This window comes from Gorilla gorilla, chromosome 2, assembly GCF_029281585.2.
Source record: "Gorilla gorilla gorilla isolate KB3781 chromosome 2, NHGRI_mGorGor1-v2.1_pri, whole genome shotgun sequence".
Lineage (NCBI taxonomy): Eukaryota > Metazoa > Chordata > Mammalia > Primates > Hominidae > Gorilla > Gorilla gorilla.
This window is the reverse complement of record NC_086017.1, coordinates 146,356,991-146,381,145: the sequence shown is the minus strand read 5'-3', so window position 1 is coordinate 146,381,145 and position 24,155 is coordinate 146,356,991. Positions and strand designations below refer to the sequence as shown.

The window sequence follows — 24,155 nt, the reverse complement described above, 5'->3', positions numbered from 1 at the left end:
CAAGAAGTTAGTCAGGCTGTTGCTAGCACGAAGCATTTTCTCCAAGTAGGTCTCTGGGGATTTGCTTCTTCAGAAAGTTGTCATGCAATTTCTATATATTACAGAGGTGTATCTCAGCCACAAGTCACATGGATTGTATTTTTTCAATTCAGTCTATTATTTCCTCTCTGTAAGTGTAGGCAACAGTGTCTACACATACAGAATGTCTCCCTAAAAAAGATGGCATTTGGGGCGAGCACTGGGGTGGCTTAAACAACTTTGAGAACAGTAATGTTGAAAGTGCATGCAGCAATGTGTCTACATTTTTGCTTTAAGTCATTTAAGTCTTCTTAGAACTTCTTTATTATCTGATTTGTTTTAAAATTTAGATTATAAATTTTATAGTTTCTGGGGTCAAAAAAGACCAAGAAATGAGGAAAGGTCCAGGCTTTGGAGCCAGCAGACCTGATTTGGATCCAGGCTCTGCAGCTTAGTGGTTGTGTGGGCTTGGGCAAGTTATTTAACCTCCAGAGCAGTTATTTCCACATCTATAAAATAAGAACATAGTGTCCATTCTTCATAGGGTTCTGGTGAGACTAAATGAGATAACACATATGAAAGGCCCTAGCTCAGTGCCTTGTGTATCCTAAGACGGTAGCAATGATCCCTGCTAACATCAGCAGAGCCTAAGTAACGGCTCACAAGTCAGTTCCCCTGTACCTCAGATGAGTGTGGTGAGAGAGACTGAGGACACCTGGGACCAGAACTCTGGGTTTTCATGGCTTCCTGGGTGTGTGTGTGAAACATCCTGGGATCATTGTCCTTGGGGAGCCCACTACTCAGCACATGCTGAGCTCAGAAGGTTAACAGATAGGCACCTGTAATTGTAGTAGATGGTTGGGACCTAATGATGCAGGCCTAAACTTTGGATCAATTAGTCACAAATGTTGGTAGCATCCATCACTTGACTTTTGAATGGCACATAATACTTACAGAATATGTTTAGATCCTTAAAACCGGTCCTGTGCAGTAGGCAAGACAGGCAATATTATATTGTTTTCACAGACAAGATAAAGGAGGTCCAGAAAATGTATGTGATCAGCCTTAAATCACAGTGTGGGTTTGAGTTATAACAGTAATCAAAGTTCAGAATGGTAAATCACTTCTCCACTGACAACCCATCTCTGATCAACTGGTAATGGTGGCCTCAAACGCTGTGTGGAGAAAAAGGCTGTGCATAAGCTTTGCAGGGAGAAGAACCATGATGGATTAGTGATGCTACTCTTATCTGGGTCTTCTAACTCCTGTCCTGTGCTTTTGCCATTGGAATATGCTGACTCTGCAATGGGCAATACATTTTCTTCAGAATCTTCAAGAGAACCACATATCAAGATATGTAGGGTCATGTCTGCTGAATTCGTAACCTTGGTGAAATTTAAAGATAAAAACATAATAAGATTTTTCTGGCATGTTTAACTGTTACATGCTCAGTTGATTGGCATAATTCTCCAAAAAGAACTTCCAGAGATATGAACAGCAGCATTCAAAGATGAACAAGATAAAAAAAAATAAAACTAACTTATTTCTTGGTGACTTTGGGAAAGAACCTGGCTCCATGCTGAGCACATAGTAAAAACATAGTACAGAGAAGAAATACAGGTCTAGGTGAGGTGATTTAAACTTTCCTCCCTTCATGAAGTGCTTTCTGCTGAAATTGCTTTTCTGCAAATGCACCAAAGCCACTTGCTGGCCCTTATATTAGACAGGAAGGATTTAGGTATTTCAACTTTCATTGACGAATCCACTTCAGGAAATGAAACTCTTATTTGATTTGTTTGAAGAAAATGAATCATAGATTTTTTCTAACTGAAAGGGACCTTTCAAGCTCATCTAGCTCAATGCCTTTAGTTTATAAATTGGAAAATTGAGTTAACAGGTTTGCTCCAGGCCACAGGGTGACTCACAGCAGAAGCCAAAGCAGAACCTTGGTCTCAGGACTTCCAATCTGGTGTTCTCTTCCTGACTTCTGGGTTGCTATCTTCTAGCTGCAGCCCATGAATGAGCTTCTCTGATGAGAAATGTCCCCGTTTGACATTACTCAGCAACTTTCAAGAGTCTTCCAGTTATGATTATCTGTGAAAGAACCAGCAGCAACCACAAAGCCAAGCTTTAGGCAAGAAGGCCTTATGGAGCATGTCAAGAACCATGTTAACTAAACCATGGGATACTGGTCACAGCTTCAGGAATTGTTTCCCTTATTATTATTTTTTTGTCTTTTTTTTTTTTTCCTTTTTCTGGAGAACAGGGTCTCGCTATATTGCCCAGGCAGGTCTCAAACTCCTGGGCTCAAGCTATCCTCCAGCCTCTTGCCTCCCTGAGAGCTGGGATTACAGGCGTGAGCCACCGCGCCCAGCCGAATTGTTTCTAATATTACGGAAGAGCCACCAGGTTGAATCCCTTGAATTTGAGTATCAAGAAGGAAAAATTTAATTATGGATTTGTATGCTATATAATCCATGGCACAATAATTTTTAGAAAATTGATAATAATGAACCATCTACTGAATGTGTGGTTGAAGCATAATGGTATCTCTCAGATGCTGATTCAGGGCTAGAACTGTAGCCACTCTCCAAAGACGCTATGACCAGTGGGAAAGGAGAAGTTGGAGGGGAGGAAACAGTTCCAGAAACTGAAGACTAATCCTTTTCCTTTCTTCTCTGAGTAGTGATCCTAAAATTATCCTACTTCCCAGAAGATGGACCCTGTAGAACTGAACTGATGACCTATTTTTCGATTTTATCAAGCAGCAGATATGTCAATTAATGTTGCTATGCTCCAGGGTTCGGTAGTAAGGCTGAAATTAGATTTATAGATTACCTGCCTTCATGCAGTGTGAGGAGTCGGAAACGCTTCATTTCCCCCTCTCCTCCTGGCACTGCCTGCTCCCACCACTCCTTTCTTACCATGCCTGCTCCTCTGTTTTCCCGTGCTCCTCTCATGCCCCCAGGTTTTCTTCCCCTGCAAGCTCAGCTCATCAACATGAGAAATGCTGGTGTCCAACATGCCTCCGTGACCTGAGCCCCAAATGAAAACAGGCCCTAGGAAGAGCAGCAGTGTGGGGTTTTGATTTTCCGCAGGCTCCTGAGAATGAATCTCCCTGTTCCCCTGCACACTCCAGCGGGGGAGTGTGATCACAGTCCCCAAATCAAGCAGTGACTCTCTCTGAAGTACAATCAGGTGACTGGTAGGAAATAAATGACTCCCAAAAGGGTCTTGACAGTGGTTCCAGAAAATGCTTTTCCTTCTCACATTGCCTTTTATTAAAGTTTATTCAACTTTGTTTATTCAACTCAACTTCATTCAACTTTGTTTATTCAACTGTCTTCATGAGATCTCTGATAATAAATGAATGTCCCCAGGAAAGCATAGACAATGATTGCACTGACATGACAGGTGTGGCAGCAAGGACAGTGAGAGATAATGTACACACAGGATGACTAGAGCTCTCATGCCACTCCCTAGCATTTTTGTTTGAGAAATAATCTTTTAGTCAACTAGCATTTACCAGGTGTGCACTGTGTTAGGTATTGGAGTTTCCAAATACAAAGCATAACCCCATACCCTCAAGGAGGCTGTCCTAGGGAAAGTACACGGGCTCAGTAATCTACATCAGTTGTTCTCCACCCCTGCACCCCCAGAAAAACAAAAGCCACTACTGCCTAGTGACCCAGACTGAGCAAAAAGCATGTTCCTGTTGTACAAAGGTAGCTTCAGTAGTGTGCTTCTAGACAAGTCCCCCAGCTACCCTTCCACACTACAGCCCCTAAGCTCTGTTTCTGAGTGCTGGAGCTACCATGCAGCAGCTGACAAATTACCAAATAGGTCCACGCTTACTTTGGCCTTCATATACACTGTTTCCCTGTTCCATCAGCCTACCTACCTGCTTCTCGCTTGTCTGGCAAATTCCTCATTCTCTAATCTCAGATAAATTCTTCCTCCTCTTTGAAGCCTTCCCTAGATTCTCCAGGAAGATTTAAGAACTTCTTCACTTACTACATCTGTACTTAACTTATGGGGAAAAAAAGTATAAGATAGGCAAATGATTACTAGAAGCTTTGGGTACTAGCAGGAGTAGGGACTACATTGACGGCAGGTTATACTGTCTAAGATGAACACAACAAGATCTCCCATCTATCATGTTTAAGAAGACATTGAGTTGATGTCCCTTCATCAAAATGTGGGGCCTGTTTTCTCCCCTTGTATCTGGGCCTGTCACTATGTTGGAAGTGACACTATGTGGCTTCCTAGGCTGGGTCACAAAAGTAATACAGATTCCCCATTCCTCTCTTGGGATGCTTTTTCTTGAGACCCAGCTTGCTCTAAGGAAGTCCAAGCAGGCCACCTAGAAAGATGGCACTGACCACCTAATATATGAATGAAAGAGGCTTCAGACAATTCTAAGCCTCAGCCCTTGAGCTACTGCAACTGACTCCACATGGATCAGAGGTGTCCCTCCCAAACCTTGCCCAAATTGCAGATTCATGAGCAAAATAAATTGTTGTTGTGCTAAGCCACTGAGGTCTTGGGGATGATTTGTTATGTAGCATTAGAGCAAGGTTTCCTTTATCTCTATAGGCACAGCATCCAGAATAGGGCCTGGCCAGAGCAGTGATCCCAGCAATGTTTCAATGACTGACCCTTTAATCTGTAGCCACAGCTATTGTTTGGTTGCTTTGGTAATGTGTGTAGCCAGCTACTGGGTAGCACTCTGAAGTCCTTGCTCAGAAGGCTCTGCCCATTCTTTGATGCTGCCCACTGGACCCTCTGCTCTCAGCTTCTGCTTCCTGGCTGAAGCTATCAGCTTCCACTCCCCAGACATCAGCATCATGGCCATTCTCATTCACCCTTACTCTAGGTGCTCAGTGATACCCTACAGAAATGAAAACTGTTTCATTGTGGGCCTGGCTCTACTTTGGGCATATTCTGACAATGATCTTTTACAGGTATCCCAGCCAAAGGCCTTCAGCAACTCCCCACTTCTGCTGCAAGTTGGTTGGGAATCTTCACCAACCACAGAAATACCCGTGGATGCTTGTGACGCAGTCTTCCCCTTCCCTACTCAGAAGTGCCTCCTCAGAGGGCAGGTGGCCCAGGCATCAGGAAATGGCAACCTGTTTTACTTCTGAACCTGTACCAGACTGCAGAGAGCAGTCTGGGAGGGTGGCTGTGCTGGTGAAAGGCAGAGACGGCCGCGGATGTCTGCATGAATCACACAGGGCTATGCAGCAGCCAAAAGTCTCTTCAATCTCTGTGATTCATGCAGATGCCAATGGCCATTCTTTTATTCATTTTATTCATCCAACAAGCATTTGTCAATGCCCTACTCCATGCCATCCTCCTCCTGAGGATCCCACAAGCCCTGTTTTGTTCTCTTCTTTTAGCAACAAATCTCTGCTAACATCTCCAATGCCCATTCACACTGGATCAGGCGATTCCTGAATGGTAGGTTGTGCTCACGGAACCACTCTCCCCAGCCATCATTCACCTGCAACCAAGTGCATCATCAAACCCCTGAGTTGCTCTTACCCTGAGGAAAGAATCCAATGCACCATTCTCCATGAACTCTGTGATGATCATGACAGGCCGACTCTTGGTGACCACACCCTCCAGGCGAATGATGTTGGGATGGTCGAACTGGCCCATGATGCTCGCCTCACTCAGAAAGTCCCGACGCTGCTTCTCCGAGTACCCTGCCTTCAGGGTCTTGATGGCCACGTAGATTTCCCTCTTGCCTGGCAGTTTCAAACGCCCCTTGTACACTTCTCCAAACTCCCCTGCAACAGCAAAAATGCCATTAATATCCTCTTCCTTCTCAGTCTGTGGACCCAAGAGGGAAGTCATCTAATGGAGAACAATGGTGCCCCAAGTGGAATTGTGATTAAAGTGGAGGAAATTAAAACAGTCTTCTCTCATTGTAACTATATTGTTTTGGCTGTAACCAGTTCATGGCAAACACAAAAGGATTACTCAAGTACATTCCTTACCTTGGTACTTAGAAATAGTTTGGGTAACTAAAGTGGAATTTCAGAATATATGTGAGTTTGTTTCTCCCCACACTTAATTTTTCCATTGTGTGCCAGCTGAATAATTGAAATGAAATGGTCAGTTTCACTTTGGCAGGATCATGATTCATTTTTAGCAGATACTGGTGCAAGAACATTCAGGGGATAGGAGACATGTTCAGGTACTTTGGCCCTCTGAATGAGATGTATACTGTTTATGTTCCTACACTGCTGGGAGAGCATTTGTGTTTATTAGGTGCCCCAGAAAACAGACATTGAGGAGTTAGGAAGGGAAGAGGTTCACCTGTGAAAGACAAAAGTGAGAGGAAGCAGGATTGGGTGGAGACAGCCCAAGATCACCATGCAGACCTGATGAAATCCCAGCTAACCCAAAGGGAGAGCCAGAGCAGAGTTCCCATTGCAAAAGCAGCCCAGCCCTCACATCCCTGCCATGCTCAGTCATTGGTTGGGGGCTGCTGGGAAGAGCTGGGCCTCTGCAGGAAAGCCGGGGCTGACCCTGAAGGTGCTGCAGCTGGAGGCTGTCAGCTAACTGCACTTTTGGCAGCTGAATAGCAAGTTATTTCTCCAAACAGGCATGAGCTGCACACCTCCATGCATGCCACAGCGTTGAAACATTTTCACAGTAAAGTCACCAAGAGTAGAAACAATTATGGTGACACTATTTCATAGCTGCCTAAAAAAAAAAAATCTGTTGAATCCTGTTTAACATGCTTTCAAAAGTTATTTTATAATTTAACTTGGCTTGGTTACTTCCAATTCTTTCATGTGAAGCAGTTAAGTGTCTACTTGTAAGTGCAGCAGGAGAAACATGGCTTTCTGCTGAGAAAACTTTCTCTCTCACTTTCCACTTCTGGAAGAAAATGATGGAGCAAACTGAGCAATCAGATAAATTACTTGCCATATTAGAAAGACAAGTTAACATTGCTCCTGTGATTCATTTGGGAGTTCCTTTTGTTTTCTTGCTGCAAAAAAGATTGGAAGGAAGCTGTGTGAAAGGACTGTTATGCAAAACTTCTCCAGAGTCAACAGAACTTGATAGAACCTGGGGCTGGAGTAGAGGCTGGTTAAGCACCATTAGGAAGATTTCAACATGGACCTAATACTCAGATAAATATCATTTACAACACTATGTGTTTTGGGGGGCTGTTCTTTTTCCTTCCTTCCATCCTTCCTCCCTTTTTCTCCCTCTGTCCCTCCCTCCCTTCCTTCCTTCCTTCCACTCCTTTTCTTTTTTTTTTTTTTTTTTTTTTTTTTGAGACAGGGTCTCACTATGTTGCTCATGCTATACTCGAGCTCCTGGGCTAAGCGATCATCTTGCCTCAGCCTCCTGAGTAGATGGGACCACAGGTGTGCACCACTGCACCTGGCTGCAACACTGGTTTTCACATTGAATCATATACTCTTTTGGTGAACTGCTGGAGGTCAGACCAAGTCTCATTCATGTTTGTAGCTTGCACATCCACTCCACTGTGGTGCTTGGCACATAGCAGACATGCCAGTAAAAGTTGTTGTATCATATTTATTATTATATGTTTGGCTTTTGCCTTGCTCACTCTTGGGTTACAAACCGCTGAAGATTCTTATCTCTGCTTTATCCAGAAATAGAAGTACCACTATTTGAATTTGTATGTTAAAAATATATTTACTGCAGCATCATCTTCTATAGACAAACACTACAATAGCTTAACTTATTTAGTAATTAAAATGAGTAAAATTTAAAGAAAAGTACTAGACAATACAGACCTGTCACATATGTGTGTGTATATATGTATGTGTGTATATATGTGGATGTATGTATATATGTGTCTAGATATATGTATGCATGTATATATGTAGCATATATGTATGCATGTAGATACGTAGCATATATATGCTATATATATATAACTATGAGATGAATGAACACAAATTACATATTTGATAAGTATACTAATGGAAGAATATTGGTTAGTATTTCTTCCTTGTTGCCATAATAATGGGCTCTATTTTCTTTTAGAAAAAAGCCAGAGTTGATAGTCGAGGGTAAAGGTGTGTTAATATTTCTTTGTGGAGGAGACAGTACACAAATATGTATTTGTTAACCACCTACTATGTGCCAGGAACTGTGCTAGGCACTCTGTGTGACTTATTCAATCTTCACAACACTCCTGTGAGGTAGGTATTACTATGGCCATTTAAATAATAAGGAAACTGAGGCACAAGGAAAACATGTCCCAATCACACAGCTGGGAGTTACAGCCAGGGTTGTGGTCCATACCCATCTTTTCCTGCCATACTGCCTCTAGATAGCTATGTTTCAGTTGGCAGGGACATGGGGAATAAAGCTACATAGATATGAAGTTATAGTTCAGGGACCATCATGCCCCAAAAGTGCAGGTCCAAACAAGTCATATATAGTGACTGTCATAGCAACTCAATATCCATGTGAGAGCAAAAGAAGTGATACTGTTTAACAGGCAGATGTCTTTCACGTAAGCCTCCTGCCTGGGAGTTGGGTGGCATCAGAATATTTGGAAATTAGTGTATTTATCAGTTTCTACCTATCAGTGTGTGGAGTTTGGAAAAGTGCTCCAAGTGAATTTGATGTCTTCTACAACACACAAAAAGACTCCAGTTGAGAACTTCTGTTCTACCTCAGTGGTTCTCAAAGTTGGCTGCCCACTGGAATCACCTGAAGAGACTTACAGAGTCCAGAGGCCTGGGCCTCACTTCAGAGATTCTGATGAATTGGTCTGGATACAGCCTGCACATTGACATATTTAAAAGCTGCCCAAAGGATTGGTTACATAATTTGCAGAGCATGGTGCAAAGTAAAAGTGCAGGACTCCTTGTTCAAAAACTATTGAGAATTTCAATACTGTAACAGCAGAGCATTAAACCAAGTGCAGGTCCTTCTGAACATCAGGCCCTGTGAAAATGCACCAGTCACAGGTCCATGAAGCCAGGCCTGGCTGCCCAGTGATACTGACATGCCGCTCAGGCTGAAAACCATAGGCTTAAACCATCCAAGCACTTTTCAAATGAATTAGTGAACTGCCAAAAGCCATGGCATTCCTGAAATTTCTCTCTGTACTTCTGAATACTTTTGAAAGCAAAGCACACATATAGCCTGCCTCATACGGCACAGGTCCTGGCACATAGTACGGACTTTATAGATGTGAGAGGAGAGAAAGAAGAAAAGAAGGAAGGAAGAAATCAATGAAGATGTATAGGACAGTATGAATCAAACTACTTTCCTAATTGGGAAACGTTATTTAATTTTTAATCTTTGCGACTGGTCTTCAAGTCTAAAAACTCATCATACAGTTTTTAAAAATTATAAAATATAAACATGCCTTCTTTGGGTAGGGCATGGTGGACTTTGTGGTTGGTTACCTTCGTGGTCATGGTGTCACTGCTCTCAGAAATCTGCTCTGCAGTGACTTAAAGAATGGAAATTCTGTAAAAGAACTCCTTTCCTGTCTGGCAAAGGAGTGTCTTCATATTCTCCAAGCCAGAGGGTTTTCAAAGCACCAACTGCAAAGGATGTCACTTAATATCTAATCCTCACCAGGAGATTATGTTCGCCCCCGTAATTAAGTAGGCCCCTGAGTACAGTTGGGAGGAAAATTGGTAGTGAGTGGAGGAAGAAGCTCCATGTCTACACGCAAACAACACCTGAGACAGTGGATGTTGGCAGGCCCTTCATTTCTCCAGAATTTAGCTTTCTCCTTGTTATACAATAAAAAGAGGTGACCAATTGTCTTGCCTTACTAACAGGGTGTTGAGAGAAGTCTAGCAGAAAGTGCTTTGTAAACTACAAACTGTTCGAAACACTTGTGGGTGGTTATTTATTTATTATTCTATTTTTTTTGAGACAGTCTTGCTATGTCGCCCAGGCTGGATTGCAGTGGCGTGATCTCGACTCACTGCAATCTCGGCCTTCCGGGTTCAAGCAATTCTCCTGCCTCAGCCTCCCAAGTAGCTGGGATTACTGGTGCCCACCACCACGCCCAGCTAATTTTTGTATTTTTAGTAGAGACGGTGGTTCATTACGTTGGCCAGGCTGGTCTTGAACTCCTGACCTCGTGATCTGCCTACCTTGGGCTCCCAAAATGCTGGGCTTACAGGTGTGAACCATCACTCCTGGCCTTTATTATTTTTTTTTTTTAGACAGTCTCACTCTGTTGCCCAGGCTGGAGTACAGTGATGTGATCTCGGCTCACTGCCACCTCCACTTCCCATGTTCAAGAGATTCTCCTGCCTCAGCCTCCCAAGTAGTTGGGATTACAGGCTTGTGCCACCACTATTGTCTAATTTTTTTATTTTTAGTAGAGACAGGGTTTCTCCATGTTGGCCAGGCTGGTCTCGAACTCCTGACCTCAGGTGATCTGCCTGCCTCAGCCTCCCAAAGTGCTGGGATTACAGGCATGAGCCACCATGCCAGGCCTGTTTTAAAAAGACAGAACAGAAGTAGGTAGTTGGGAGGGGGAGTGCAGAGTAGGGGAGTCTCACTGGAAGAGAAAAGAGAGGAAAAGTAGGTTTCTGCAGCCTTTTGAGACTTATGGTGACTGATCTAAGACACATCAGAGCTTTTTGCCAGGGGACATGGTGAAGTTTCCCTGCCAGGTGCCTGAGCATGGAGGGTGTCTTCAGGTAAGCCTAGGATGCTAAAGTCTGGGTTGCTGGCCCTTGAGCACATCACAACCTACAGCCTTATAGAGAGGTAGGGGTCGATGGGCGTATTGCTATTATTAATAACAAACAGGAAATCAAGACCCTGTGTCACTCACAATCTAAGAAATTGCTGTTGCCTGTGATCTTTGACTTCAGTTTAATATAGTATCTACAAGAAACTATTTTTGCTTTTTGATAATTTTCCTGTAATTAGGGCCAGGACTTGATGTCTGTGGTACTTCGATTCGCCATCATCTGAACTCTAAAGAGCTTCGTTTTACTTGAGCTCCAAATCATTGCCATAACGTTTTCATTTTTAATAAAAATTCATAATACCTAGAAAATATTTCCAGCAATTCAAGAATTAACGTTATATTTAAGACAGATGCTTAAAGGAAACGGCTGTGCTAGGGAGTGGTTGTGGTTGATTCTTTTCACACAGATTCTTTACTGACAGTAAATGTGGCCAGCCTAATTTTGGTCCCACTGGACTTTGATTGGCACACATCTTTGTGTCTGACATTGGGTCCTCTCCTATAGCCAGACATCTATTTGGTTAGGACCCAGATCCAGCTGTAGGTCAGTCTAGTGGCCAATGTGCTCAGCAGTGGTTCTCGAACTGTGGTTCTTGACCAGTAGCATCAGTATCACCTAGGAACTTGTTAGAAAATGCACTTTCCCAAAACCCACCTAGACCCACAGCATCAGAAGCTCAGTAGGTGGGGCCTATGACCTGGGTTTTAGCAGCCTCCAGGTGATTCTAATGCCTGCTTCATCTATTTGAGAACCTGGCCCTCAAGGCTGTCAGCTGAGGGTAATTTAACCAATTCCTATGCATTTCATCCCAGATAGCTGCTGAAATTATTCCCTGCAAGTTTCAGCTCCTTGCCAATTCCTCTTTCCTACCTTCCTTGACAAAATGAGGAAGAGAGGAAAAAGTGCTTCAGCAGCATTAAATGCCTCAACTATTGTATGTAAAATCAGAAGAAAAGAATTCTCAATTTTTGAAAACGAAACATTCACCTGCCAGCAGGTATTTCAAGCAGTAGCTTCTGGTTATGCACAGCTCAAATCTACACACAATTGCACTTTTTTTAAAAAAGCAGCATTTTGAAGTCAAAAACTGCCTTGGGGGGAAAAAAAGGAAAGCAGAGCTTCTAGTTACTAATTCCAGCTTACACCAGAAATGGAATTTTTAAAGAATACATTTAAACTAGGTTTTAAAGCATGATTTCAAGCAAGTTTTAACACACTAGCTTGTGCAAGATAAATGAGTTACGGCTAAACCAGGGAGAGCAGAACCATGGTACACACTCCACTACTTCCTGACCCTGCACAGAGGATAGACATTATTAGTTGATCACAACCATCTTCACCCTTTCATCAGAGTTCCTCAGACACTCATTACCAGGCCACTGAGTTGGCACATGAGATGGAACCTGCTTGACAGCCACGGTATTCACAATACCTAATATCCAGAGAGTGAGGGAAAATGGTTTTCTCTTTTCTTGTAGCTTTTTATAGTTGTTAGACAACTGCATACCTATATATCACATATGTGTGTATATATCTTCACACACATACATACAACTATATTTTATATGTAATTAGCTTATTTTCATAAGCAAGCACTTATAATTAAAGATGCTAAATATCTCAGTCCTTGTCCTTCTTAACGCTGATAACTGATCACACTTAGAAGAAGAAAACCAGAAGACAGGACCAGGGTATTCTATGAGGACCATGCTCTCTCCAGGGCATGTGGGACAGTCTTTGTAGCATCACAATAGAGTAATAATGAATTCTAGGATGGTATCATAATTCCCAACAAAGAGGCTTGAGTATTCCAAACTGCTAGAGAGAAGCAATGGGTATTCCAAAATGCCATCGGAAGCAATGCCTCTGTATACTGAGCTGCTCTTTTCCATAGCAACAAGAGTGGCAGCTGGCCACTCTGTAACTATATGCAACAGCCCTAGGGTTACATTCATGTGAGGGTTACATTCTCCAGACTTGGATCAGCTCTAGCTGGGTTTAAATTCTAGCTCTATCATAAATTTAACTGGCAGCACAGCCTTCGGCAAGCTATCCTCTGAATGTTGATTTCCTTACCAGTTACAAGAAAATATACATGCATACACATACATATGCTCTAACTCACAGAGCAATAAGAGAGTTAAATTAGACGATGCTTGTGAAAGATGTATTGTCAGACACACGGTGAGTGTTCAAGAGATGCTAGCTACTTTGACTATGTTCCTGGAGACATGTCTATGATTTCTTCTCCTAGAAATGCTTCTTGCTGTAACTTCTATTCAATGTGGAGCTACCCTCATGCTGTCCATCTGCACTCTGAATGACCCCAGGACTGTCAAACTTGCAAGTGACCTTTCTGCCAAATCACCCCAAGGAAACCCGGGCCTTTGTTGGCCTCACAGATGACTCCATCCCCATCCACACATATCACACATTCCCTCATCCCAACTATTCTCACACAGCCCTTTCACTGCAAGCTTCCTTCTTCCAGATGATCATCCATTCCTGGAAATGTTGAATCACTAGCTGCTAGAGTCAGAGGAGACATATTTATTAATGAAAATACAAATGGCATGTCTTCTTCTGCCGACAACTTCTGGTGACACCTTTACCTATGTAGTCATACACTGACAGTCATGCTTAGGCTGTTGCATACAGTTATACAGGTTTCACACTGCACCCAGGAGTGCCATTCAAGCTGTAGAGCCCTGACTCATGTTCTGGGCAAGTCTACTGATCAAACTGACCAGAATTAACCAATGCATTGGGGTTGACCTATGACATGATGCCTATTAGTCAGACTCATGGTAACATTAAACTGATACTCTCTGAAGATACCAAGGTAACCTGCTGCCCTCTGTAAAGATACTTCAATTACTCTCATTATCTGCAGTGAGAAGAGGAAGAGTCAGCTTTCATTCACTCCACTGGGCCACTTTCAGAGCATCAAATGACTCATGATCTCTTGCCACCTCTCCAGTCTCTCTTCATTCTCCCAAACTAGAAATCTCCTAGTTCTCCAGATTTTTAACTGCCATGTTCTCCCTCCAAGGACCTACTTTCATTCGCCATATACAACAAATATTTAATTGAGCATTTAAGTGCCATGCACTAGGCTAGGTACCAGACCAACAAAACACATACATTCCCTTGCTCCCATAGAACTTTGAGCCTTGTGAGGAAAGATGAACATTAAACAAATAATTACTTAATAATTAATGATTTATTATTGTCTTCTTGGGTGGCATCACACCTGGCTCACAATTATTATATTTTTATTTCTTTGATCAACACTTGCAACAACTTTAGGAGAAGCTTTGGCAGCTGATGCAACTTTTCAGCCTCACAATTTCCTAACTTTCCCTCCATGGGTCTTCACTCACATGCACAACTGCCATTCCCCACACCCTGGGTGCCAGGCAGCCTTACTCTCCCTTAACCTGATGCCCCTCATTTCTGATCACAGCCTCCATGCTATGACTCCCCATCACCTCCAGGCACCAAGCCCACTAGTCACTCCATTCATCACATTCATTTGGGTATACCCCAGTTTGGATAAGCTTAGTCACTTAAATGCAGCCTTGATCCTAGCATCAACCATCTCAAAGCCTCTCTGTAACATCTAAACAAAACCTCATAACTTGTCTTCCCACCTCCAAGGTTTTAGCGATTGTTTCCCATCCCCCTCTTCCAGTCCAATCCAAGCACAGCATTTATAGGATTCAGCTTGCTAGAACCTTGGTCCTTTCACCCACCCTGCTATGAAACCTATTTTCTATGGGATAAAATTCATATAGCAGCCTCTGGATCTCTAGATCTTGGCCTGATTCTCCAGATTTAGTGTTCAGTACTTACCCACAGGCAATCCCTCTCCAGCAACTTTCTTTCCCCTTGTTCTCAGGATGTGACACACAATGTCAGTCCATCCAAAGCCTTCACAACCTCAGAGGCCACTTTGTTCCCTCTTCCCTGAGTCCTCTCCTGCCATCAAGCCTTCTCTCCCATCTCCAGGGCTACACATTCTCTGGGCCCTCATCTGAGCTCTCAATCACTGCCTTCCTCTCACTGAGTGGCATTGAATGTGTGTGCTTTAGACAATAACCCCTGCATGGCAGGACTTGTTAGGCATTGAGTATATTTTTCCAGCATCACCCCCAGTCACGTGCACAGAAACAATGTTTAATGAATAAAGATCTTTCTGAACTCTAAACTTAATCCCTCCTGCAACAAACATAGCCTTCTCCTCTGGCTCTATATTTAGCTGGTGCAGGGTAGTTCTTCTGCAACCTCTTTGAAATAACTTTACATAGTCTGGAGGGTGGGGGTGTGCTTATAAGTGTTCAACTACCAGCTCTCCAGGACGGAAGGAAGGAAGGAAGGAAGGAAGGAAGGGAGGGAGGGAGGAAGGGAGGGAGGGAGGAAGGAAGGGAGGGAGGAAGGAAGGGAGGAAGGAAAGAAGGGGCTCATGATTTGTAGCATTTTCCAGTTCCCATAGTATAAATACTCCCACTATGATTGATGTCAAGAAGAAAGAAAGGAAGAGAGAGAGAGAGAAAGAGAAAGAAAGAAAGAAAGAAAGAGAAAAGAAAAGAAAACAAAAGAAAAGAAAAGAGAAAAGAAAAGAAAGAACAAACAGAGGGCAGGCTCAGGATTTGTAGCATTTGCCCATTCCCATGGTGTAAATACTTCTACTATGGCTGATGTCAAGCTACCAACATGGTGTCACTAAACATGGGGCTAGAAACAGATGTGCATAATTGGCTCTTGCAAGCTACTGCAGGCTGTCCAGCATAGCATGTCCACTGCTGGAAGGTCATGTTCATTATCCTTCTTAAATCATTTAGTTTTCCTCTTCTGTCACTATCTCATTCTCTCATACGCCTCATAAAAACTTACTTTTTCTACTAGTGTTTATCCTTGAAGGCTCAGGCCAAAGGTTATTCTTTGCAGAGCCTTCCTGATATGCTCAGCCCCTCCCAGAACAGCAAACTGGATGCTGCTCTGCGCTGGCCCCACACTTTGCATAATACATGCCTGTGTGGATGGTGTGGAATAATTAACTGTTACTGGCCTGAGTTTTTCCCACTAAATCTGTCAGACCTCTGAGTCTGTTTATTCGCCTCTGGAACTCCACATCCAGCATATAAGAAGTATTCAGTAAAAGCCTGAGGGAAGAAGAGGAGGGAGAGAGGAAGGAGGGAGGGAGAGAGAAAAAAATAAAGGAAGAATAAAGGACTTCCGATTCTTCTTTTCATGTTTGGTTGCCATGTTGCAACCCAAGTTTTCCCCCTGCTTCAAGTATTTCAAGTGGCTAAGAGAAACATTGCCAGTTACATGGCATAAATCTTACCTTAACAAATTCCTTACTTTTAAAACAATTTGACCTTCACACCAGCAATTTTAGCACTGAAGAGTCAGCCTCAGTGGGGCAGGGTATGAGGGAAATGAGAGTGACGGTAGAGGAGAAAAGGACCTGGAGAAAAACTGGTTCCCTGCAGGAGTGTCTTCTGCTAAAATTGCACGAAGTTATGCATAGTAAGTTAACATCCACAAGGATTCGCTCTGGGATATTCTGAATTACAAGGAGATGGGTCTCTGCTACAGAGTGGTAACTGGGCAGAGTAACTGCGCAGAGGTCTTTATGTCATGCTACTGGGCATCATAGAAACTACTAAATGCATCATTCTCCCCAATATCACGTGAGTCATGGAGAAGACTGAACCTTCTCTGAGCAGAATGCACAAACATGGTAGCACTGGCAAATGCTACACACAAATGGAGGTGAAGGATGGGGCAGAACTATCAATTGTCCTTTTACGGGCATCCAGCAGCTGGTGAACTCACCCCAAATTGTAACTATCCAGTAGGGTCATAAAGTGAGAAAGCTCTTTACTCCTCCTCTGACAAAAGCAGATGGGGGTGGGGCTGATGTGTGCTCTCTGAGATGAAATACAGTCCAGAACACATCGCTCTAAGCACATGACATAAATAACAACATTAAAGTCACTAGCACCATTACCACAAGCCATAACAACAATTAATAACGCGAGCAAACAGAGTACAGGACTGAAAGCCCGCCTCCCCAACACTCTTTGATGTTTACTGGAGAAATCTGAGCCCTTAAGAGTTATCCAATTTATCTGGTACCCAGCCTTCCAAGGCATGATCCTTAAATATGTCAGCATCTAAAGGGGAAGAGAAAATTATCTGCACAGAAGTGAAAGTCGTGGTTCAGCAACATTCTTAATGTAAAAGCCAATGGGAAATATGCATAAACTCAAGTGGATCTGAGTCTGGTGACCCAGCTGAAACTCCTGAGGGGTTGGCGGGAGCAGGTGGTATGTCATTTCCCAGCACCCACCACACTTATGCTGAAAGAAGTGTGAGGACGAAGCTATTCAAGAGGGAAACCAGAGCAGGAAGATGGCGGCCTAATGGGGCAGACTCTCAAATGTGACTTCCAATTTCACAGATGGCTTTTTGACCCCTGAGTGCATTAAGAGAGCAGTGAACAGAAAGATGGTGACATTCCCCCTAAAGATAATATATGAAGTAGCTGTAAGACTTTGACTAAACATATTTTATTGAGTTAAAATATTATTGAGAGAGGCAATTCCATGGCTTTCCCAATAATGATATGAATAAAGCACTTCTAGATCTAGGAACCTAAAAAAGATGACAGCATATTAGTGAAGAGAGCTTGGACAATGGCTAACAAGAATTGAAGAGGAAGAAAAGACAAAGAATGTTGTAGAAGAAAATAAAACCAATTTAACACATCTTTTAAAAAGGTTCATAAGACGCAGGAATGAGATTTCTTTTAGTGATTTTTGAGATGTTTTATCTCATTTACATTAATAGGGCTAGATCCATTGCCAAATTGACTCAGCTACTAACCCATTAAAGGAAGATGAAAATTCTAGATCAGTCTTAGGCATGATTTCCTGAGAGCATCTCAGGCAGTGAGTTTTACACTGGGCTGGGTTTCTATTCCAGTGCAGGAAGATGGATGAGGGCACACACATTTCTTGAGAGTGAAATTCATCTTGTGTTGTTACCAGCTGTACCATAGATTTTTTGTAAAACAAACAAACAAAGAAAACAAACAAAAAAAAGAAGGTGATAGGTTGACTTTCTTCTGGAAACAATGGTCTCTCTTCTACTCATCATGGTCTGTCTTCAAATTCATGTACATAGGAAATGGAGAACTTACAGTATGGCAAGATATCTTGACTTTAACCCATTGAGATATCATTGTTAGTAAGTGGAATACTACAAATGTAGATTTCTTTCAAAGCCTTCTCAACTAAGTACCTTATCTGCATTTGGTGGTCCATTTCCAGAGTTATTTCTGAATCTATAAAACTGCAGCTGACTTTTCTGCAACAGCAGACAAGCTTGGCCACTATGGTCAAGGTCCCCAAAGATCCCAAGTGATGTTTTCTCTCTGTCCTAGATACACATGTAGATAGTTCAGACTCATCTTCTGAGGAGAAAGAAGATAGAAGCTCTCCTCCTAATGGGGCTTTTCATACTGAAAGAGACCATCTACGGTGGTGGAAAGAAGATGTTTGGACACCAGGAGAACAGAAACAAGACAGGGAAGAGCCATACCTGCTCCGATGACCTCTTCAATTTTCACAAAAGATACATCAATCTCCTTGGCAAACTCCCGGACAGCTTCGTTGGGATCCTCATAAGTGAAGGGGTCAATGTAGATCTTCATCCCTGGGGAGCCTTGTTGGAGGAGATAAGCAGGGTTAACATCCCAAAGAGGACATGGTTGTTATTCAGCACTGCTGATGTCCCCAGCACTAAGGGCATTCCTGGGAGGAGCTCTTCTACACACCAGGCTGCAACTTTTCTCTGCCTCTCCTCCTCTTGCTGGGCCTCATCTCCCTTCCTTCTGGGTCATTCTAGACTGATTCTCTGTCCTCTACTTCTCCTCCATATTTTCTTCTTTTTTTGAGCTCTTGGTGAAATGTGGAACAGATTACTTATAAGTGACAGACCGGGACCAGTTCCCACACTGGGTGCTCACAGAAGGCAAGGAAGCTGACTGATGCCAACCAAATGCATTAGCAGAAAAGTGGTGGTAAAATGGTAGGGTAGATATCAATATTTATCAACTTGACAACTTTCCTGAGTGGAGGCCACTGTTAAGGTTATAACTGACGGCTGTGGTGCAGGGCTGTAAGAGGGATGAGGATGGATTTTTTTACAAAGAGAGAAATTGCTGTTAGAAAAATCTGGAGATGGAAGTGCCAAGACGGTACACCAGATGAGAAAATGTGAAGAGAAAAGCTTATAAAATACTAATAGAGAAAAGAGCAAAGTCTACATAGAAAAAATGAGGTGGTATGAAAGAAAAATGGTGATTGACTCTTCATGCCTTCGGACACACTGAAGTATGAAAAACAAATAAAAAGGTGAATGAGAAATACATAAAGGAATATAGACCTTGTCACTGATATATATGGTGGCAAGATAAATAGGTGTGCATGGGGACAAAGTAGAGAATTGTCACTGCAGAAAAAATACATTCAAAAAGTAGAGGAGAGGGAACAAAAAAAAGGAAATGGAACCCAAGAAACAAATGCATTCATTCACAATGTAATTTTTCAACACGTTTGATATGTCATTAAGCAAAGTACAGGAATTGTTTACATGGTGGTGGGTGGTGGAAAGGCTGGGGCTTCGAAGGTCAAATGACAAGGTCTGATATCACAGCCTTGGGAAGAGTAGGGGCTTTCTCTGCCAGGTACTGCTGTCTCATTCAAGAAACAGTCAGGTCAGCAGGGGAAGGCAGGCCTAAAAAAGCCACACTGCTCCAGGTGCAGTGACTGGGGCCCAAGGCTGAGGTTAGGCCTCAGGTTTCATGAGCTCCATTTTAGCACCTCCTCCCTCTTCATGTTCCCCACCCCTCACCACTACAGCTTGTTCCCTGGTGACCCCAGCTCTAGTTTTGACATTTTCCATCCAAAAAACTTCTGATGGCTCTATAGCTCTCCTAAACTGGTGTTGCTTGGTCACCAATTCAGGCAAGGACTGGAAATTAGACTAGAGTGTAATCCAAAGGAAGACAGAAGATACAGCAAACCATTGAGGGGAATTTTTTTTTTTTTTTTTTTTTTTTTTTTTTTTTTTGAGACAGTCTTGCTCTGTTGCCCAGGCTGGAGTGCAGTGGTGTGATCCCGGCTCACTGCAACCTTCACCTCCCGGGTTCAAGCAATTCTTCTGCCTCAGCCTCCTGAGTAGCTGGGATTATAGGCATGCACCACCACGCCTAGCTAATTTTTGTATTTCCAGTACAAATGGGGTTCCACCATCTTGGCCAGGCTGGTCTTGAACTCCCGACCTCATGATCCACCCCCCTCCCCGGCCTCCCAAAGTGCTGGGATTACAGGTATGAGTCACCACGCCTGGGCTGAGGGGATTATTTTTTAAGATAAGGAGGGCCAGGTGTCCTGCCCAGAACAGTTTTTTTCTGAAAGATGAGTTATTCCCAGTCACTTGTTTTAGGGTTGTTCACACCATTCTAGAAGTCTCCTTGAAAGCTTTGGGAGGACACTGACTTGGGAATATATAGACTGAAATGTGGACAAAGCAAATTGAGAGATCCTCACCTTTATGTAGAATATTCTAGTCCCCAGGATGGATATCAGGGATGTGCGTGTGTAGGAAGAGACTTCTGCTTTAATAACAGTGGACAAAGAGAAAAAAGGAGATGGGGGTGCCAGTCCTTTTTGATTTGTCATAAAGAACAAGTGAAGAGTAAGAACAGTCAAACCAGATTGGAAGCATATAGAGAACCCAGGTCAGCATCTCCAGGCCACCCTGTCTTACCTTGGGTTCCCCCAGAAGCAGCCCTAGAGGCAAGATTTTTGAAAGTAAGTGGCTTATCTGGGTGGTGATCCCAAGAAGTACCTGAGATGAGAAGGGAAGTAAGATAGGGAAAGGAAGGCAGCCTATAAGAGGCGCATTCTCAAGCCACTGACCACTGTGGGTCATTGAGCAGGCCTAATTCCCCTGAGATTCACATCTAAGCAATGTCTAGGTTTGCACATGCTTCAGAGTTGTCCCACTCTGGGGTCAAGGGAGCTGTGATATTTCCACACAATTGGTCAGGGGCTGCTTGGCCTGTTGTACGGGTGGGCGGGGGAGGCTCCAGGGCCAGGGAAGGCAGTCAGGCAAAGAAACACTGATGCCGCAGGTGGAAGCCAGCTGATGTGCGACTGGCAGCAACAGATGCACTCAGAATGCAAAAGGGACAGCAGGTCAGTGTTAACAAGCTGTGACTTCTCCCAAATTCTGTGCTGTGGTGAGAGGAGGTAAACAGCCCAGATGCTGGGACCCACAGGTGAGGTCAGGGCCCCCAAACTTTTACTAGCCCCGTGTAATGTGACAAGTCGGCACACACCTCTTAGCATGGTTTTCTCCTCTGCCTATGAGGGCGGTAACATCTCCCTCCCAAAGTGGCTGTGAGATTAAAGAACATATTGCTGACAACATACCTAGCACAGTGCCTGATGTACAGTGATGACTCACTGACTGATAGACTTGTTATATCATCAGTAAATTGTTCTAGGAAGTGTTTGGGGAGGTAGGAAGAGGAAGCAAGCGGAGGGTGGGCAGTGGGGGTTGTAAGCCGCTTAGGGTTATATTAGTTACTTTGAAAATAACTACCTTGTTATTTTAGATCAAAGGCTTTTGAACGATGTATGCTAAGCTGTCCTACAGGAACTCTTCCATGGAAATTAATTAAACAATCTAGAATGTGCGGTAATGAATGGTTTGCAAGTAAAGACATACATAAGGATGAATGGGAAAGGATTCTGAGTTAATGAGTTTTACAGATATTGGCCCCAATCAGTTCAAGGAAGGAGCTATTCCCAGAAGGGAAAGGGCTTATCTCTTAATGGTGCCAGGATTCTTTTGGGCCAGTAATGTGCAAATAAGTGCACATAAATGGAAAAAAGTCTGCACTGTGAAGATGGGTGCACTTTACTGACGAAGAGAGGTGTGCTGCTTTGCTAGCTTGTAGAATTAAGAAGTATGTGTGTGCGTGTGTGTGCACACATATATGTGATGTCACAGCTGCTGTTCTGGGGCCATGGGCATTGGTGTCACTGAGACCTTTCCCCAGAAGCCAAGAAGGCTGCCTGGAGTAGTGATGCAACGTCAATTTAGAACATCTTAATGGCTGCATCTATGCAACAATTAGACTCAGTACTCGTTTCCCCTGAAATTGAGGAAAGCATTGTCACATTGAAGAAGGGAAACTGAAAAAGTGAATCATTGGTCTAACAAATGGCTCAAACTCAGTGACTTTCCCCTAAGGTCTGATAGGGTGGGCTGAGAAGGTGGCCTTGGTGTTGCTCCTCTGTGGGGGGCGGCAGTCTGTGTTCTAAATTGGGAGAGTGACTTGGTTGAGCACTCTCAACCAAGCACGTAAGGGCTCCCCTGTATCCGCCTCATCTCAGAATGACGCATCTTCCTAGACCTCCCTCCTGCAGTATAGCTAGCCTTTCCAAATCTTAGAAGATGATGAGGGGGAAAAAAAGCCTTTAGCTAGGCAGAACAGGTCATTTGTCTTTTGGCTCATTTTGTGTTTCTGCATAAATCCTACATCAGCCTGTTCCTGCTCCCACTTGCCAGTGAGCAGTTTTTAATTATCAGGAAAATGGTGTTTAGGGCAATGAATCATCAGACAGTGAACAAGGAATTCAAGTCAGCTACAGAGTCAGGCATAGCCAAACATTTGGAGACAGGGCTCAGAAAACGTTCTCAGATTTGTGAGTGTTGGGGAAATATTATTAGTGGCAGTAATAATAATATCAGATGTAATATATCCCTATAATGTAAAGCATTTTATAGTAATCTGTACAATGCTTTATATTATCATTATTCCTAATATAAATATTGTTAACATATTTATATTTTATAGTGTCCAATTATTTTCATCACAGGTTACATACCTTTGGCACAAAAATGTTATGTATGGATTTAAACTGCTGATTATTAGTACCTCAAAAGAGAGAAAAATCTTTAATTTTATGTTCTTTTAATTTATTAATTTTGATTAAAGATCTACTTTGCAGTTATGTGTGTTCTTTGACCTCAAAATTCACTTATGCTATAGTTGAGATTAACTACAGCCTTAAAGGACCATAGTATCAGGAGAATTATGAAATCTTAAACATGAACCAAGCCTTTAAATATATTAGGTTTGGGAAGAAATGATTTAGCCACTGTCCAGAACCTTGTTGCATGGAATGGAGTAATTCTTGAAGCAGAAGAAACTTCTAAGCATTGTCAGAGACCTCGCATCAGTAGATCAGGATGCTCTCAAAAGTGAAAAGGCTGGGACATGTCTCTGGGAATGTCGTAGACATGTAGAGTGTATCTGAAAAGTCGGGGAGACCCTTTATGAGTGCCAGGGTCTCAGAGAAGAGCAGAAGAGGGCTGGAAAGGGTCATTTTAAACAGTAGGTGATATTTGGGGATTGAAAGCTGGAGGGAGAGGAGTGAATGCTTCTATCCAGGACTCCTGTGCATTCAGGAAGTACAAAATCAATACCGTGGACATCTTAGTGGAGATCACGAATACCCACATGGCTCCAGGGGTGCCAGTACAAACCTGGCACTTCCCAGCTGGTGGAGGATGCCTAGAATTCCACAGTATGGTTTCAGAGGTAGTGCATTAGGCTGTATTTAGTCATTAATATTTTTGTGTCCCAGCAGGTTTGAACAGACCAATGAGAAAGTGTGGCTTTTTGTTCTTCATTCTGGATTCAAGGCAGACGATGTCATTTTTGTGACTCCCCTACAATTGGTCCAGATATTTAAGCACAAGGGGTTTTATGTGTTTGGAGATCTTTACATACAGGGACTTCATCCAATCTTCTGCCTCAGTATGTTGATCAACCCTTTTCCTCAACACTAATCAGGACTCCAAACCAGCGCTGTGCTAAGAACTGTGGAAGCTATCGGCAAAACAAAGTTCACAAGTTTCTTTAGGCAATTAAGATATGAAATAACTGGAGAACAGTGCTGGATAGTCTTGGATCAGAAGCCCACATCTGGAAATGGGTTGCAAGTGCTGCAGAGACCAGAAAAGGCAGAGGCTATGGGTGCCAGTCTTCAGGGTCAGAATCCTGAAAACATCAGAATTCGGCTTGAGCCTGAAAGGACAAGTGCACATCGTATTGCACTGGAAAAAGAGGAGCCTGGAGTGTTGTTAGCCACAGCTAACTGAGGCCTGGCAGTGCATGAGTGGGGAGAGTGATACCAGCTTGAATGTAGAGGGAATCAGTGATAGTCAGAAGCATGGGAAGGCCTTGGTTACCAAATAGAGGCATTAGGATTGATGTCATGAGACACACAGAGCTGACAATGGTTC

At 43.1% G+C, this 24,155-nt stretch overlaps 1 protein-coding gene across 1 annotated transcript in view; it reads right to left on the bottom strand.

Annotated features, from left to right (window-relative positions):
- The window catches only part of EPHB1 (EPH receptor B1), a 473,721-nt gene that overhangs the window by 64,784 nt on the left and 384,782 nt on the right, over positions 1 to 24,155 (bottom strand). The window contains exons 10-11 of the mRNA XM_055383292.2: positions 18,369 to 18,491; positions 5,566 to 5,813 (exon numbers count right to left, since the gene is read on the bottom strand). Coding sequence (XP_055239267.1) covers positions 5,566 to 5,813; positions 18,369 to 18,491 — 371 coding nt within the window. The remainder of the gene's footprint in view (positions 1 to 5,565; positions 5,814 to 18,368; positions 18,492 to 24,155) is intronic.